The sequence below is a fragment of the Carex rostrata genome, chromosome 23 (genome assembly GCF_964058835.1).
Source record: "Carex rostrata chromosome 23, lpCarRost1.2, whole genome shotgun sequence".
NCBI classification, from domain to species: Eukaryota; Viridiplantae; Streptophyta; class Magnoliopsida; order Poales; family Cyperaceae; genus Carex; species Carex rostrata.
Window position 1 is genome coordinate 5,310,068 of NC_135940.1, and position 15,301 is coordinate 5,325,368.

The following is a 15,301-nucleotide window of genomic DNA, read 5'->3' on the forward strand; positions in this document are numbered from 1 at the left end:
CAGATTCTCGTTTTAAACCCGAGATTTGTGTTCGAATTGCTCGAGGACTAGTTCCTCTACACTCCTTACTAGTTTGTTTGCCAATCTTTTTCCCGATTTCTTCCGATTTATGAAATCTGATTTCTAGGGTTTCGTTCCAAAATTGAAAGTTAGCATAATCGTGATTTGATTTGCTTAACCCGACCAATTAGACTTGTAATCGGTAGGGTTGCCTCCTGATCGTGAATTTTTAGAACATTTAACGGCTGATTTGAGGTTTTGACCAAATTAGGGTTAACCAAATGGTAAATTGAAATGAACCGAGAACCAAAGTAGTGAAACGGTGATTGATGGTCACCAAATGGAGAGTTGTATGGTCCAGAGGACCTAGATGAGATTTTGTGTAGTTTTAAAGGATTTTGGTAAGAAAGAAGGAACCGAAAAGAATTGATTTGGGACTGTACCAACCCTAAGTAAACGTATGGACCACTGAACCCGAATTAAACCAAGTAAACGTATAATATAGGTGTAGGCTCGGTCGAGCAAGAACTTGCTAGACAATACGAGACGTCCGATCCTTAAGCTAAGCGGTACGCTCGTCATAATAAGGTGCGGGATTCTTGGACTTGTTTGATACTTTATTTTCAGGAATTAAACTGTGTTTTCGTTTGTCATGTTGAATATCATTGATTGCATCACTGAATTGCGTAGAGCATTTGCATAGCCCAATCAAATTAAACTCGAATTGATCTGAATTGAATGATTTGCATACTGGTATGGTTATAGGTTATGTCGATCTATTGTGATCTGATTTTGATTTAAAGTCACCACGAGTGGAATTGATATGTGTGTGAATGGATTTACGAAGTTAAGCACTTGGATCCAATTAATTTGCCAAGTCGGGCTGTATGCTGACTTGGATTCCCAGGATCCTAAATGGCCTTAGGTGAACGGCCCTCGATATTCCCAGTACCGGTTGGGACGAGGGAGGGTGATTATGTTATGAGATGTGTGATTGGAAATCGTGGTTGACTTGTGTAACGTCTATGGCTCGGTAGCATTTTCCTACGTGTTAATGCATTTGAACGGTCGATTGAATATGACGAATATTGGAAACGATTCTAAAGTGGATTTTCTTTACATGATTTGAACCAGACCTTAATAAACTGTTAAGCCAAGCGGTTGCAGATGGGTGTCAGATAAAGGGTCCAGCGGTTGGCCATCTGTAGGTGTCAGTAACCCTACAGATGTGGGTTTGATAAAGGTTCAGCTCGAAAGAACATCTGTAATTGCTACAAGCCCTACTGAACTGAGTTAGGAATCGAGTTAAGCCAAAATATATGTTGTGTTTGAGATTCATCTTGGAAATTCCGTAAACTGTGTTTCAGGTTGATTAACTGTTGTCGAGTAGTGGCATTCTGTTATTTATGTTTTCTTATATAACTGTTTGCATTGTTATTGTTTGGGTTTCATTTTTGAATATAGAGTTAGATTGCAAGTCCAATAATTCAAATGTGGCAAATTCGCACTGAGAATTTATTCTCACCCCCACCTTCCCCGTTATTTTACAGGTATTGGTGCGACTGATTCCGGAGAGGCACAAGAGTAGTAGGCCTTAGTAGCTTACCAGTATATGACCCTAGATATCTTTTGTTGTATAGATTTAGGGTAGGCCTCGTGGTTGGTATCCGGATGAGATACTTTTGTTGTATTATATGCTGACCAGACTGTGTACTCTGATATATATATTAGAAACTTGTTTGAATTGCTTGTTGTTTGGTTTGAAATGTGAGTAGCCTTGTAAGCATACACGGCGTTGTATGCTTACGGCGGGGGACTGTTACGACCCGTGGCCGCGGGGTGTGACAGAAAACAATAAAACCGGTTGATCGATTTTGCTCTATCCTTCCTTCTTCTCTCCTCTAGCTTTTCCTTGTTGAAACCCTAGAAATTCTGCTTAAAAAACGTCCCCCAATCTGTTCTACAGGTTCCTATTTATAGCCCCCTCTAAAACCTAGAAAGAACCAACCAAAAATAGCACATTCGGACTCTGAACCGACCTAATTGCGGGCCGCAATACATTCATTGCGGGCCGCAATGTACTGTAGCAGTTAACAGACTGCACAGAAAAATTCTGAAGAGGTCCTTGCGGGCCGTAATAAAAGTCCTTGCGGGTCGCAATACATTCCTTTTATATTCTCAGGTTGTAGATCTTCTCGTTAGCTTTCCAAAAAGTGGTCACAAGCCTAAATCGGAGTTACGAGTCAAAAGTTATGGCCGTTTTAAGTTCAGACTCTATTTTTGGCTGACTGCTACAGTGCGTTGCGGGCCGCAATAACTGTGCTGTAATGAAGAGGCTCTGACTTGTTTGGTTGCGGGCCGCAATAACTCCATTTCGGGCCGCAATAAATGTTGGCAGAAGCTCATTTCTTCGTGCTAACTCACCCGTTTTGCTTCGTTAAGGTCCAAACACTTGATTACCTGTAAAACAAACATAACTAGGACAGTAACTTGAACTTTTGGACATTTCTAACCTAATTAAACCTAATTTAAACTAATTTAACCAAAACTTGGCTTAATTTACATACCTAACCCTATGTTTAAATAGATACAATTTTGGCTTATCACAAACCACAATAAAATATTACAGTTTAGGTATTTTTAATAAAAATAAAAATAAATTAGTTATTTGTAGTAAAATATATTAAATATTGGATATTAATAAAAATGTCGGCAACAACTGTAAGTTTCAAATTTAATAGTGGTTGCCTGCTATATTCTTTTTAAGCCTACTGATTATATGTGACTATAAGAAAATGACCATATATATGGAGAGTTATGAAAATACTTCCCTATGGAGTACGTACGTGCGGCAATCACATAAATTAATCATGTAAGATGCTAGGAAAAAATTGTAAGTACTAATATATTTAAGTCCCTCATAACATAAAATCATACTTTAATAACTTATTCAGTCATCCGATCTTAATTTTTTTTTAATTCCAATCCTTGCAAAATAAAAAGTTTAATGGTAAGCTTTTTTTTTTTTTTTTTTTTTGAGGTTTAGTGGAAATCCCACTAAAAGGTATATTGATAATGAAAATGTGACAAAGTTACGACAGCCCACAAGGCAGGCTTGTCGTAATACTCAGGATAAATCATTTATTTACAAAAAAGGCCCGCAATAAGAATTAGAAAGGAACATATGCAAAGCTATTATTGTTTCAAGGCAGGCTTGTCGTAAGCTATTATTGTTACGAAGGCCCACAAGGCAGGCTTGTCGTAAGCTATTATTGTTTCAACAATATTTTTCTAGTATTCTTCAATCGTGTTTCATCTAGTATCTTTAAATACAATAACTGAGATATAAAGTGTAGCAAACTATTTAAAAGCATAACTTTAAGTAAATGGATGACGCACATGCAAAGCAACAAGTTCCAGCTCTATCACAACCTTTTTGTTAATTAGGAGCGTCAATAAAGAACTAGCATTTAATCTAGCGGTAAAGACACATGATATTTATATGAGAGGTTATGGATTTGAAATTCACATGGACAAATTATTTGTTTTATTAATAATAGTATTAAATAATTGGCTAGTTTGATCTCCAACATTTACTTAAAAAAAATTAGGAGTGTCAATAATACTATTTTACTTGTTTATCTGATTTGTATAGTATTCAATAAATCAGACATAAATATGTTTTTTTTTTTCCGTTAACTTATAAAACCGGTGTGGATATGGGTAAGATTATTGAATAAGAATATATATGTAAGGATTATTTTGTACCCATTATCTTATAGGGTAATTAATAAATATAAAATATACATGATAATTTTTTTATTTGTACATAAATACATAATTTTTAGTTTTTTATTACCTTAGATTGATTTATATTACATTTTATAAAAATAATTTACTTAATAATTTATGATAAATTTTAATTGTTCAACACTTTATATTCTTTTAATTAGTAATTTCTGACAAAATTAATTTATATTAATGGGATACAAATTATAAATGGCATAAAAATTAGAATTTCTTATACTTTGTGATATTAGGTACATATATATTTAATAATATTATATGTTATTAATTTATTTGACAATAATATTATTTGTTTTGTTATCTATTTAACTTAATGGGTAAAGATCGAATACAGATAAATTAATATTTAATATGTAAAGATATGGTATAGGTATGAAAATATTTCCATTTTATTTTTACCGTACGCATTGACACTCTTACTTCCGGTTAATACTTTCATTACAATATTAGTTCCTTTTTTATGCTTTTTTTCTTTCCGGAAATTGATGATTCATTATGGCCGGAAATAACTTGCATGTTTCTTGAAAGCATTGATTAATTGGAATTTCTTGTGCATCTTGCTAATCCTCGCTTCCAAGGTATCATGCAATGTTTGCCTTGCTAGGCCCAATTAGGTACAGTACACTCATACTTTACATACATTTCGCACCTAAGGGCAGCCTTCAAGGCAAAAAAATAAAATACAATAATTAAAGAACCAATGGTGCATTTTTTTTATGAGCAAGCATAATTGGTGCATATCGATAATTGAACAATTATAAAGCTATCGTCACTTGTGATTGGGAAAACCAGAAAAGGATACTGGAATAATCGATCATTCATTCAGGAATTATTTAATTTTCCCCGATTAATCTTTTTTTATTTTTTTCTTTTGGGCCTTCCAAGCTGGTAAGGAAACTAAAATGTCAAGGAAAGATATCACTGTATCTTTTCGGCCCAATTAGGTACAGTACACTCATAATTTTCATACAAAGTTTACTTATTTCAAGTTCCAACCGCCCATTTTAAGAAGAGAGTTCTCTGTTCCACTTCAACAGATAAGTAGCCTCAAATGATATAAATGATCAGTACCCCCATTCTTTCTCTTTTCCTTTAACGATCCTTATTTTCTTTTCTACTTGCAAACATAAGTTATATTCACAAGCTAAATAAATTAAGCCACTTGTTCTTTTCAAAATCAGTCATGGAAAATTGCCTTTTTGCCAAGAAAAAGGGACCTCTCCCAATTGAGACTTCTTTTTCTTTTCCATCCCCTTTGCCATCATGGAATTCAGGTACATAAATGTCTATTGATGCATTATTTGATTGATTAGTATCATATCCATTCCGTAATTTGTTTATATAAATAGGCTTAGTTATTACCAGCATTTATAGCTGTCCACTGTCAATTCATTTTCTACGTACGCATGTGTTACAGATAACCCGTGATAATAAGAATTTTTGCTTTTGTGCATTCGAACTCATGCTATTAAACTTTGCACTTAATTATGTTCAGTTCTGAATCAGAGTAGACAAAAAATAATTCAAGTTATCTTGTGCTTCCCTCAAATTAGTTGGCCCGTATTAGTTAGTTTGATACTTATTATGTATTGCTTCCTACTAGTGTAGATCAGGGATTTGGAAGCGGTTTAATAGACATCGGTGGCCTGCAGTTGCACCAAGTGTCGACCTTCACCAAGGTGTGGACAGCCCTTCAAGGCGGCCCGGACGACCTTGGCATTTCCTTCTTCCGCCCCTCACAACTCCCTGCCGGCTTCTTTATTCTGGGCCACTATGCACAAACCAACAACAAACCTCTCTCAGGTCACATCCTTGTCGCAAGAGACGCCACCAATGCAGCAGTCCCTATTCTTAAGGCACCGCTGGACTTCACTCTCATCTGGAGCAGCCAGAATTCAGATATTAAGCAGAGTGGCACTGCCAACTTTTGGCTGCCATCCCCACCCGACGGTTACAGAGTCGTTGGTTTGGCAGTGACCGACACACCGGAGAAACCATCTGCGGATGAATTCCGGTGCGTTAGGGATGATTTCACCGATGAATGTGAGGCCGAAGCCTCAATTTGGGGTAGTGACAGAGATGGCATCAGTGTGTTACCTCTGAGTCCTTCGATTAGGGGGGTCCAAGCAATCGGCATATCAGTCGGTGCATTCTTGGTTCAATCCCGTGGCTTTCCAACTGTGCCTACTCTTGCTTGCTTGAAAAACAGGAGTACTAATTTTACTAGTTCCATGCCTACTCTTTGCCAGATTGAAACCTTAATGAAGAATTTTTCTCCTTGGGTCTATCTCCACCAAGATGAAACCTATCTTCCTTCGTCGGTGAATTGGTTTTTCAAAAACGGCGCGCTTCTGTACCAAAAAGATAACCAGACGCCAACGCAAATTGAAACAGATGGCTCAAATCTCCCCCAAGGTGGATCGAGTGATGACTTATACTGGATCGACTTACCGACTAATGACTCGCAGAAGGATATGGTGAAGAAAGGTGACATCACCTCAACAGAGATGTACTTGCACGTAAAACCAATGCTTGGAGCAACATGCACCGACATCGCTATTTGGGTCTTCTACCCGTTTAACGGACACGCTCGGGCCAAGGTGAAATTTCTTACCATATCTCTAGGCAAAATAGGAGAGCATGTGGGTGACTGGGAGCATGTTACTCTGAGAATCAGCAACTTCACTGGGGAATTACTAAGCATGTACTTCTCAGAGCACGGTGGCGGCACCTGGGTTGATGCACCGGAACTTGAATTTGAAGGGGGTAACCGGCCTGTGGCATATTCCTCTCTAAACGGCCATGCATTCTATTCCAAACCTGGATTAGTACTACAAGGAGATTATTCAAAATCGGGAATTGGGATAAGAAATGACACAGCCAAAGGTACAAGGATAGATGTCGGAGAGAGGTTTAAGTTGGTATCAGCCGACTTTTTGGGCCTACCGGAAGTGGCGTGGTTGAATTATGTGAGAAGATGGGGACCCAAGAAAAGCTATGATACAACTAAGGAGATTGAAAAGGTATTGAAAGTGTTGCCTAAGAAGCTGAGAGAGATAGTAGAGAAGACAATAGAGAGGTTGCCTGATGAGGTGCTTGGAGAAGAGGGTCCTACTGGACCTAAGCTCAAAAGTAGCTGGTCAAATGATGAATAATAAGTCAATAAATGTAAATTCATTTTGATGTTTCAAATTTTAAAGTAATTTACATTTTTTTTATTTTTAGTCATATTTTTAATATTCCCTAAAGTAACTCAAATTTTGAGTTTAGATCGGCCGTCCAATGGGTTAAATCCGGCCGAGCCCTTTGATGCACAGATTCTTTAACATCGTGCAGATATTAATTGAATGGTTATGATCCAAACTCAAAATTTGAGTTTTTTTAAGGGATGCGAATACTGTTTTAATTTTGACTTGCGAAATGACGCAAGTGTATTAAAATAATCAGTAAGTTATTGTTGATTTTGTCACAACATGTTACCAATACAGACAGTACATCACGTCATTTGTATCGGTCAAGTATCTCATAAGTTTTTCCATTCGGCTGAAGATGACATAGCACGATACATCACGCAAAACGACCTTGTTATATAACATGACCGGTTACCCATCTTTATTGTTTAGTTTAATATCTTTTTACAAAAAAAAAAAAAAATATATATATATATATATATATAGAGTTAGGCTGGGGTGCTATGGATAGCATAGTGGCCTCTATGCTACGGCTCAATATTCGAGTTTTCAAAATCCAAACGGTCGATCCGAACCGTTCATCTTATTCTCCATATTAATATTTGCTTGGAGATCAAATTTTATAATTTTCTAAATTTTTTTACTATTTATTAAGCCACTTTGAAAATCGCTAATCCAACGGTTTTACTGTTTTGTGCAGCCACCGTTGGATCAACAATTTTGTAAAATACTTAATAAATAGTAAAAAAAATGTAAAATTTGGTCTCCAAGCAGATATTAATATGGAGAATAAGATGAACGGTTCGGATCGACCGTTTGGATTTTGAAAACTCAAATATTGAGCCGTAGCATAGAGGCCTCTATGCTATCCATAGCACCCCAGCCTAACTCTATATATATATATATCTTCTATCAATCAGCTAATTTAAAATTAAAAGAACTATATTTAAATGTAAATAGTGATGTTATTATAGCGGAACTACAATAGTCACGTGATATTATAATTTTTCATCATTTTGATCACATCTTGTGATTCTTTTTTTCACATAACCTTGCAATATATTAGTCACGTTTGTATTTTTCATTTTGCATTTAAAAGCAGCTAAAGCAAATGTTGACAGTTGACACGCCTTATGCTACTAATGGATGGCGAGATTTGGCACACAAAAAAAATGGCCGGGGATAATTCCTTTCCAAAGAAACAAAATTTTAAAAATTTAAAGTCGAGTAGAGAAAAAGTGATTACTTTTTTTTTTCTTTTTTTTTTGATGAAAAATGAGGATCTGAGTCCTCATTTGTTATATTGATTAAAAAGGATTAGGCTTTGAACTAAAGCCCTTAGCACAAACTCAAAACAAAGCTCAGAAGTCGTGAGCTTAAGAAGCAAAAAAAAAAACAAAAACAAAAACAAAAGAAAACATTAAAATTAGAAAACGAAAATAAATTAAAATAAAATTAGAATTTATGTCTCTCTTTTTTCTTTGTTTCTTCATTTCTTTCTAATTCAAGTAGCGTCATTGTGTTTGTATTTCCTCTATCAGTATGGACTGCGATTTGCTGACCTCTCTAAAAATTGTTGTACATCTTTCACGCCAGATAATAAAGTTTGTGATGATCGTGATTTCTCTTGCCTTCTTGGAGACTCCTTTTTTCTGTCAGCAATTACTTGTAGCCCATACGGTCTGTCTATCTGAATTGCGAAATTGTTGAACACTTTATTTTTTAAAAGTGTTTACTTTTAAAACTGTGATTAATTCCAAAGTCTTTTGAATCTTTTAGTAAGATAATAGTTTGTATGAACTTGTATTATAATTTTGTAATGAAACATGTGGAAAACCACTTTTATCAAAAAAAAAAAAAAAAATTCCAAAGCCATGTTTTCCATCATTGTATTGCCATCACTCTGCTCAGTCATGTCACTGATATGACCCAACCAACAAATATAGCATTCAGAGCTAATCTATTTAAAACCTCCTGGCAAGTTAATCAATAGTGAATAAAAAGTTATAAAAATCCTCATAAACAGAGATGGTATTTTCTCTCAAAAATTCTCACCACCGGATTGCAATAATTTTGATACTAATAATGTGTTCTATGAAGGATGCAACTCATGCATCGATTGATTGCACCACGGTATTGTCTCTAATATCCGGTTGCTCAAATTTTGTAGAATTTGGGGACCCAGAACCTTTGCTAGGAACACCGTGTTGTGATGGAGTGACAAATATGTACAAAGTTGCTTCTGATTCTATAGAAAATAGGAGATCAACATGCAATTGTATGATGGGATTTATTACAATGTATAATCCTAATGCTACCGCAGTTGCTCGCTTGCCAGGCCTCTGTGGTGTCTCTCTTGGCTTTACAATTGATCCTGCAACTGCCTGTGATACGTAAGATACCTTTTTTTTACTCAATATATATATACATGAAGTGCTATATATATGTTGATTTTTTTTGTCTCACTAGATATCTTGGGATACAAGTATATAACCAAAAATTAGAACTCTATTGTCATAAATTAAATTGCCTCAAATCCAACAATAGTATTAAGGATATAATTGATTGGTTTATTTTGTGAATAGTTGATTTTGTATAAAATCAACTTAAAAAATAAAAAAAAATTACATAGAGACATTTCTTATGAACTAAGATCCATGTATTTCAATAATTGTTTGTCATTTAAATTTATAATATTAGTAAAAATAAGAAGCGAGGACACCTTATCGCACTACTCAAAATTAAATCGTGAACCGTACAAGAACCATTTTTGTTTTGGTGACAAAAATCAATGAGCACTCAAGAGGTAAATTGTGAACCGCACGTAAGGTGATACAGAAAACCGGATCAAGTACAATATTCTATTATTTTTTTTTTTTTTATTTAAGTGATTTTGTGCTTGCATTAATTTGTTTCTCTTTTGTGTTGCAGCATCCCTTGACACTACAAAATTTGATTGCATCCGCATATATCGTTTCCTTCAATTAGCTAGAATAATGCCATATTGCTGTTGCTTAAATTTGAGGAGCATAATAAGTTTGGCAATTATTGCCACTAGTTATTTTGTACGATGGATTGAATAATTTAATTATCCTGGGTGATATTTTGTTTCATTTTGAAGAAATAAAAGTATCCATCACCTAAAATATAGGAGCTGTATTCTAAATATGAGAAAGAGTAACTTTAAGTTTCATGTTAAATGAAACGGACCTAAAGCCTTAATTATTTCCTAAAAAAAGAAATATATGAGAAAGAAATAAAAAGATCAAAACAAGTCATAGTATCTTTTGATGATAATGAAATGGATTTTACATTATAAATTCTTGATACAATAGTACTTCAAATGCTCTGGAGGAAATTAATATATGGCACTCACACAATTATTGATTATGTTAATTTGAACGCAAATGTAAATCCGCTATTAATATGGATGATTTCTATTAATATTGTGCAACAATTTTGTGAAGTTATATATAGTTGGGGATATGTGAAATTTAGTGTACCATCCTGTAAAATGTAGAAAATAACAAATTACATGTTTGATGGCATCTTAATATTAAAAAGAGTCTCAAAAAAATAAAAAACGCAACGACTAAAAGGCCTTTTCTCACCATTCTCTCGTTTGTGATGGAACAAGAAGTTTTTTATTATTTACAAAAACGAAAATAAGTTAGGTTATAATAGTCTTTGATAGTTTTTACAAACAGTTAAATTTGGCTCTAAAATTTTATTTGTACTAATTGATCCTTTTATACTTTTCATAAGAAAGCAAGTCAGTCTATGGATTTTTTTTTTGAGTAAAGGTTAGAGGTCAAGCCACCCAACTATTTAATATCCTTGTAATACAACAAAGAATTTTCCCCATTTGGGTTTTGAACCCATGACCTCTCACATAGAGACCATGTGCCTTTGCCACTACACCAAAGACTAGTTCTTAGTCTGTCTATGGATTTTCAAAAAGGAACTGAATTAATTGTTCCTCAAATTATATACTCGAAGAAATTTAATTAAATAAGTTAAGTTTATATAAACATTACTTTATTTTTTAATTTCAAAATATAAATATTAAATGAGGGATCGGATGACACTCTTTTTTGGTGACATCGAATAACATCGTGCATTTTTAAAGTTTTCAAAGTCCAAACAGTCGATCCAAGCCGTTCAACATAATGGATATATTAAAATGTGCTTGCAGATCAAATTTTACATTTTTTGGATTTTTTTTTTTTACTATTTATTAAGTATTTAACAAAATCGCTATATTCAGACCGTTGAATTTTTGTACCCATCTTAATAGATAGTAAAAAAATTCAGAAAAATATAAAATTTGATCTGCAAGCACATTTTAACATATCCATCAAGTTCAACGGTTTTGATCGACTGTTTGGACTTTGAAAATGCACGGTGTCATTCGATGTCACCAAAAAAGGGTGTCATCCGATCCCTCCTCATATTAAATAATATATTTATTCGCATAAGGTCTATGGATTCGGCCATTGCAAGTATTTTATCTAAAACATCCAAAATATGATATAAATTTGATTCAAAATATGCTAAGATAATGGATGCAAATCCGTATTAAAATTCTCAAATATGTATTAAATGTACATCCATATGAATATTATAAAAATTTAGCGAATCACGTTATAATTTGATCCTGGGTTTAAAGCCATTGACCATTTGACCACCCCATGTATATGCAAATCAGTGTTGTAAATAACGGTATGCGGTCGTCGGACGGATAGAATACTGCCAAGCGATTAATCGGGAATAATCGGGAGTAATCGACCATAATCAGAAATAATCGGTCAATTAGTTGAAAAAATTCATCACAGTTTGGTCACCGTCAACGACTAATCGACCGATTAATCAGCCTAAACGGACATTTTTACAACACTGATACAAATGTGATATGTTGAGGGGCCAACATGAAGGGACCTAAAAAAAATGGTTCGCGAACTTTATGCTGCTTTGATCGAGAGTCGACACAGCTGCATCTAGGGTTTCACCCCGGCTTCGCCTTTTTGGCGCTTGCACTATCTCTGCTGCTTGAAGCGATGGTCAAGTGTTCCTTTGTCTCTCTGTCACCTGCTCCATCACTTTGTTCGCCGCTTGTATTGTCGTCACCCTATTGCTTGCACTGCTGCTTTTCTATTGCTTCCTCCGCCTAGGGTTATCTAAATTTCTGTAAATTAGATAATAAGTGTTTAGTTTTTGCGATGATGATGTTGTGTGTTGTTTTGTTTTGTTTTCTGTCTCTTTCTTTGTTTTTTTCTTCTCTTTTTGTTTATAGGTAACTGTCTTAAACTAGTTGATTTAGTTCCCAGTTTGATTTGATTCAATACCTTCTCAGTTGATGGGTGACTATTCTGGTTCAATCGATTCAGTTCTCAGTCTGATTTGAATTCAATGCCTTCTTAGCTATTCTATGCGTATAGAAGAAACCATCACTAAGCTTCTATCACTCTAATCAAGCAAGGATGATCAATTTGTGCCCACATGATGCATCTACCCCTGTGCATTTTTAGTTTGATTTAGTCTAATGTTTTCACAGAAACTATTGTCTAATCTTATGTAAGAGCTATCATGTAACTTTTTATATCAATACACTTACTTACAGGCTTTCAAAAAATAAAAATAAAATGAAGGGTCTTAACTAGTGTATGCTCCTGAAAAAATTAAAAGAGCGGTGGGATAGGCGAGGTGAAACGAGACGAAAACAAAAGGGAAAAAAATGGCGTCTCTAGCTGAGCACGTCCTATCGTGCTAGGTACCGGACTGAGGTAACGGATCACTCACGGGTGTTTTCTTTTCTTTGGTGATGGAAGGGCGAGTGGTCTCCTATCTATGTACAGCAGGTATACCTTCCATTTTTGCTTTGATGTTTGTGTGTTGTTTTGTTTGCTTCATGTCTTCTCTCCTTTCTTCTCTCTGTTTACTGGCGACTGTCCTGGACCGGTTGATTCAGTTTCTGGTCCTATGATTCAGTGTCTTGTATACTGATTGGTGACTGTCCTGGTCCGATCAATTCAGTTTCCGGTCCGGTTTTGATTTAGTGTATGCTGTGATATGCGTACAGAGAAAATAATATATTACTAGGCTTCTATCATTCCAATCAAACAAGAATGATCAAATATGTACCCGCAAAATGCACATACTCCCTGTGCATTTTTTGTTTGTACACTTTCACATACACTCGTTGTTTAATATTATGTAGCAGCTTGTTTGTTACTTTTTTAATCAATACAATTGCATACGGACTTCTCACAACCAAAAAAAAAAAAGCTGGGGTATGCTCCTATGTTTGTGAAATGCGCTTATTATGACAGATTTACACTTGCGGGAAAAAATTACTCTTTCTGGGGTCAAAGGGCTTTAATTGGGCCATGCCGTGTGCTTATGTTTTGGGCCTCTTATGGATGAATGAGGCATATTAACTGGAGCTTGACAATATATATATTAGTCAACAACTCAACATCACGTGATTTTCGTGGCTTGTTGATTATTAATTATTCTCCAGGTACACCATATTATGAAACTTTACCAACATATTTATATGGTTTGCTGCTACTTCTGTGGAAACAATAAAAGTATTAGCTTGCTTGCATAGAAATGATAATCTAAGATTAAATAAATTATAAATGGAGGTCATACATTAATACGTGTTGAATCATAATGCATAATACTTTTATTTCTATGTTATTTTTTTTCCGAAAAAGAGCCAACAAGAAATGGCTGGTTGTAAATTCGTTGACTATATATTTAAAGGCGCATCTGAAAGAATCAAAGAAACCCAACGAATTTCCATCCATACCTCTTCAAATTTAAAAAAAATATATATATATATATATTTCCGTCCATATCTCCAATTTGGTCAGTAAATAGTGTTTTTGTTTTACTGTAGCGTTCCTAATTTGTATCAAATTTTAAAATCTAAAATTCGCTCTATTTTGTCAATGATATGATTATGTTGGACTTATGAGCTTACTATATTTTTCATCATAAATAAATGATGAATTTACGGATTGGATGATTTAATAAAGAAGTACCGATACAGAACCGGTTCCGTAGTAAAAAACTTGTGTGTAAGACATATGATTCTGTAATTTTTTTTATGACTACATGCATAATTGATTGATGATAAGTATTTCATATTAAAGGTCAAATAATAAGTAAAAAAAATTGTTTATTTAAACAAATCTCCAAATAAAATTAATTAGATTATACTTGGTGCAGCATTATGTTAAAGATCTGTAGAAGAAAAGGTAGTGCTTAATTATCAGTTAGCCTGAGTAGTGACGTAAGGGAAAAGATAACAAGTACTGTAAAACTTCGGATTTGCTGTTTTTGATAATGTGAGCTTCGTGGAGCCCGCTCTCTTATCCTAAAAATTCAATGATTGGGTTATGCCTGGTTTGATGATATCTTGTCGATCTGCCACCTACTTTTAATAAAGTTATAGTTCCACGTCAAATCATAAATTTTCGATTAAAAGAAAATATTGTAATTAATCCAAATATTATATCATACACACAATATACGTCATGTATATATTAATACATCAGAGAGATCAGAGAGATCAGAGAGATCGTTATTGCATTATTTTTTAGTGAAATTTAATTTGTCAATGCAACTGGAATTAATACAAAATAATAATTGTATTTTTTTTTTTTTTGGTTTTTATCTAGTTTCTTTGGTTTTGGATATGACCTCTCTATATTAGCTGTATGTATCATACATTTATATCATTATATGTATAGGTTCGGTATCATGGGAGAACAGGAATTTTTTCTGTCTGGTTTCAGGAACTCTACAAGGGAATCTGCTGGATACTGGTACGATGTGCGGTACTGCTCTCTATTGCTAGACCTGCTGTGTTTTATTTGAGAAGAAGAGCTGCTGTTTTTTTTTTTTTTTTTTTCTCTACCGCTACACTTATTTATTCTCACTGATACTACATGTGCATTAATTGTATGCTTAAGTATGTTCGCTGACAAATGCTTTCCTAGGGCCGGCACAGTCTCAGTTTTGCTGGTGTTCCTACAGTGAGTTGATCTTGTTTGGTTTTTATGTCATTACCAGTTTGGTTTTATTTCTTGTATTGGCACACTGGTGTTGACAGTGTACCCTGTAAACTCTATCAGTTATAGAATAGAAGCCTACGGGCCGTTTGTCAAAAAAAAAATATATTAAAAATAATTAAAAATAATAATAGTAATAAACTAATAATAGTAATAATGAGTCCATTTCTTTTGCTAAAGTTGTGTTTAACATTTTACACAACAATAATTCTAAGAGATAAT

The 15,301-nt window shown here is 34.3% G+C and overlaps 2 protein-coding genes across 2 annotated transcripts; both read left to right on the forward strand.

The window, feature by feature from the left end:
• The first annotated feature begins 4,941 nt into the window (after positions 1-4,941).
• Positions 4,942-7,022, forward strand: LOC144574890 (hypothetical protein At1g04090-like). The gene is made up of 2 exons (XM_078324986.1): positions 4,942-5,081; positions 5,416-7,022. Exons 1-2 carry the CDS (start codon positions 4,991-4,993, stop codon positions 6,960-6,962), a joined length of 1,638 nt encoding a protein of 545 aa, XP_078181112.1. The 5' UTR covers positions 4,942-4,990; the 3' UTR covers positions 6,963-7,022.
• Positions 7,023-9,039: 2,017 nt separating this feature from the next.
• On the forward strand, positions 9,040-9,395 carry LOC144575209 (Bifunctional inhibitor/lipid-transfer protein/seed storage 2S albumin superfamily protein). Its single transcript, XM_078325323.1, has one exon. It carries the CDS (start codon positions 9,084-9,086, stop codon positions 9,393-9,395), a length of 312 nt encoding a protein of 103 aa, XP_078181449.1. The 5' UTR covers positions 9,040-9,083.
• The last annotated feature ends 5,906 nt before the right edge of the window (positions 9,396-15,301 follow it).

Bases quoted from the DNA above. Each gene is read 5' to 3' on its own strand.
- LOC144574890 (XM_078324986.1), top strand. From the start codon at position 4,991: ATGGAAAATTGCCTTTTTGCCAAGAAAAAGGGACCTCTCCCAATTGAG. The intron at 5,082-5,415 runs GTACATAAATGT...CTACTAGTGTAG, and splicing joins TTTGCCATCATGGAATTCAG to ATCAGGGATTTGGAAGCGGT.
- LOC144575209 (XM_078325323.1), top strand. From the start codon at position 9,084: ATGTGTTCTATGAAGGATGCAACTCATGCATCGATTGATTGCACCACG.